The sequence below is a fragment of the Penaeus monodon genome, chromosome 28, assembly GCF_015228065.2.
Source record: "Penaeus monodon isolate SGIC_2016 chromosome 28, NSTDA_Pmon_1, whole genome shotgun sequence".
Taxonomy (NCBI): domain Eukaryota; kingdom Metazoa; phylum Arthropoda; class Malacostraca; order Decapoda; family Penaeidae; genus Penaeus; species Penaeus monodon.
This window is the reverse complement of record NC_051413.1, coordinates 38,375,525-38,378,828: the sequence shown is the minus strand read 5'-3', so window position 1 is coordinate 38,378,828 and position 3,304 is coordinate 38,375,525. Positions and strand designations below refer to the sequence as shown.

Sequence of the window (3,304 nt, the reverse complement as noted above, 5' to 3'; positions counted from 1 at the left end):
TAGAGAGATATGGAATGTGATTTCAGAGTGTACGCATTCATTTATTCAAAAATTTATGTTTATAATCAATCGACAGTCTGCTTTTTTTTTTGGTAAATTGCAAAAAGCAAGTAATATCTCCGACTGTATTTAAAATAATACTATTCTGTGATTCTCTACACTTTCAGCAGTCATAACCACCGATGAAACAATATCCGACTCAGACTTCCCAACTATACAAATGACCCAAGATGCAGTAATAAGTATAAATAACACTCCGGCAACTGACTATTCCATGGACCCAGACAGTACTCGAGATTCAGGCATTACTCAGGACTCAGGCGACATTTCTGTTCTAGATAGCACTCCTGCCTTTCTTCCGACCCTAGGCCAAGACTCTACACCAAGTGAAAATACTAGTAGAGCAGACAGTTTTCCTAGAGAAAACACTACGATTGAAAACTTATACCCTCTTAGAGACACTACTCTCTCTGAACATACATATTCTGCTAAAACCTTGACACCTCATGGAGACGCAACTTTTAGCGAAGAGATCCCTCGAGATGAAGTCACTACCCTAGATGCAGTAACTCTTCCTAAAGAAGGCAATACTTATGGAGACATCAATTTTGCAGATACTACCCAAAAACTAATAACTGATCCTAGTGAAGAAACCACTCCTGTCATGGGCACCAGAGAAGCCATTACTTTTGCTGAAAGTGCTACTGGTGAAATCACCACTCATGGAGGTGAAGTTACAATGGCTGACCAAGTTACTACTCGTTCTGAAGCAATAATTTTCAATGACGTCCCATATAACGGCACTGGCATGTCTGAAAATGAAACCACTACTATAACAAAAGAAACAACTGGACAAGTTACAATTATTGCCGAGGACCCTAATCCCACACAAACCACTACAGATGAAGACACTAGTATTAATGAAGGTATTACAGATGATAAAGGCATGACCTCAAATGAAAATATTTCTTTGAAAAGAGATTCTACTATCAAATACACAACTTCAAGTGGCTCGGTCATTCCTCGAGAGCAAAACACATCTATTTTGGGTGAATATACTACTACAGTTATAAATATTTCTGGTGAAGACACAACTGATAAACACATGATACCTCATGAAGATACTACTGGTGAAATCACGATTCCTTTTGGAGACACTATACAAGCTGATGTCATTTCACCTGGAATGAATACTACTCAAGGTCAAAATTCTACTCCAGATGAAGATGCTACACTCACTGCAGAAAATGTTACTAATGAAAACACCTATCCTATTGAAGATAGTACTCCATCTGAACTTTTGTCTACTAAAAACTTGACACGTTATGTAGATACAAATTTCAGTCGAGACACAACCTTAACCGTCGTTAATATTTCTGGTGAAGAGGTCACTCGAGAAGAAGTCACAACTTTTGATGCAGTAACTTTTCCTGGGGAAGTCAATACTTCTAAGAAAGACACAACTTTTGATATGGATTCTGGTACAGACACTACCAAAAATGGAAAGACCGCTCCTGGTGAAGCAACTACTCCTGTCATTGATACTAGTCCAAGAGAAGACATTACTTTTGTTGAAAGCACAGTACCTAGTGAAGTAACTGCTGTGAGCGACGGCACATATAATGGCACCGGTATGTCTGAATATGGAACCCCTATTATAGCTGCAGAAACAACTGGTTCAGTCACTCATATTGCTGAGAAACCTACTCCTGCACGAGGCACTACTCCAGACGAAGTTACTGTTCTTGATAAAGGTATTACTAATACTGAAAGTATAACCTCAGGTGAAAACATTTCTGTGAATGAAGCTAACACTTCAAGTGATACAACGTCTAGTATAAATATGCCTACTGATGAAGACAACACATTCATTGAAGATATTACAGTTGTTGGAAGCTTTCCATTTGGAGAAAACACTACTTTCGGTAAAGACACTAGTAAGATAATTACAGATGAAATGACTACCTTTGGTTTGGTCATTTCTCTAGAGCAAAACACAACTCTTCTGGAAGAGGATATTACTACAGCGATAGACATTCCTGGTGAATACACTTCGAATAAAAACATGATGCCTTATGAAAATAGCACTGGTGAATTCACGACTCCTTTTGAAGAAACTAGTCAAATTGATGTCACTACTCCTGGCAGGATCACTACTCTAGGTCAAAACTCTTCTTCAAGCGAAGATGCTACCCTCGCTGCAGACTATTTTCCAAGTGAAAATGTTACTGATGACATCCTCTATCCTACTGAAGATACTACTACACCTGAACATAAATCTACTAAAATGCTGACACCTTTTGAGGACACAACTTCCAGTAGAGACACTACTTTAGCTAATGCCAATACTTTTGGCAAAGAGATCACTCAAGATCAAGTAACTAATTTTTATGGAGTAACTTTTTCCATTGATAGGAATACCTTTGAGAAACACAACTTTTGATATTATTTCCGGTACAGACACTTCTCGAAAAGAAATAACAGATCCAAGTGAAGACACCACTCCTGTCATGAATATTAATTCAAAAGAAAGCATATCTTCTGTTGAAAGCACTGTTGGTGAAGTTACAATAGCTGACCATTATGCTACTAAAGTTATAGAAACAACTGGTCGAGTCACAATTATTGTTGGGGGACCTGCCCAAAACATGACAGTTGGAGATACTAGTCTTGATAATGGTATTACTTCTGATGATGAAGTGGCCACTCCAGATGAAGCCACTACTTTCAGTGACGTAACTGATCCTTCAGAAGGCAATACTCCTGTGAAAGACACAACTTTCGATAGGGATATTAATTCAGGGAAAGATACAACCCGTAAAGAAAATACTGCTTCTAGTGCGATCACCACTCCTGTAATGGGTACTAGTCTAAGAGAAGACATAACTTTTGATGCAAGCACGACTTCTGATGAAACTGCAATAGCGAGCCAAGATGCAACTCATTCTGAAAGTTTCAGTGGCGACACTTACAGTAGCACAGGCGTAACTGAACATGGAACCACTACTTCAGTTATAGGAACGACTGGCCGAGTCACTTATATTACTAGGGATTCTAGTCCCGCTCAAAACACTACTCCAGATGAAGATTCTACTATGAATGAAGGTATGACTTACAGTTCTATAAACTTTACTACTTCAAATGATAGAACCTCTGACAGTATGACACTTGATGTGGACGATGTTTATGTTGAAACACACTACAATTGTTGAAAATATTGCTCTAGGAAAAAACACTATTTTTGACAAACACATTAGAAAGGTAACTGCTGATGGAATCACTACTTTAGGTATGATAATTTCAC

The 3,304-nt window shown here is 38.3% G+C and overlaps 1 protein-coding gene across 1 annotated transcript in view; it reads left to right on the top strand.

Annotated features, from left to right (window-relative positions):
- The window catches only part of LOC119591201 (mucin-17-like), a 21,802-nt gene that overhangs the window by 9,655 nt on the left and 8,843 nt on the right, over positions 1-3,304 (top strand). The window contains exons 6-7 of the mRNA XM_037939913.1: positions 168-2,354; positions 2,461-3,207. Coding sequence (XP_037795841.1) covers positions 168-2,354; positions 2,461-3,207 — 2,934 coding nt within the window. The remainder of the gene's footprint in view (positions 1-167; positions 2,355-2,460; positions 3,208-3,304) is intronic.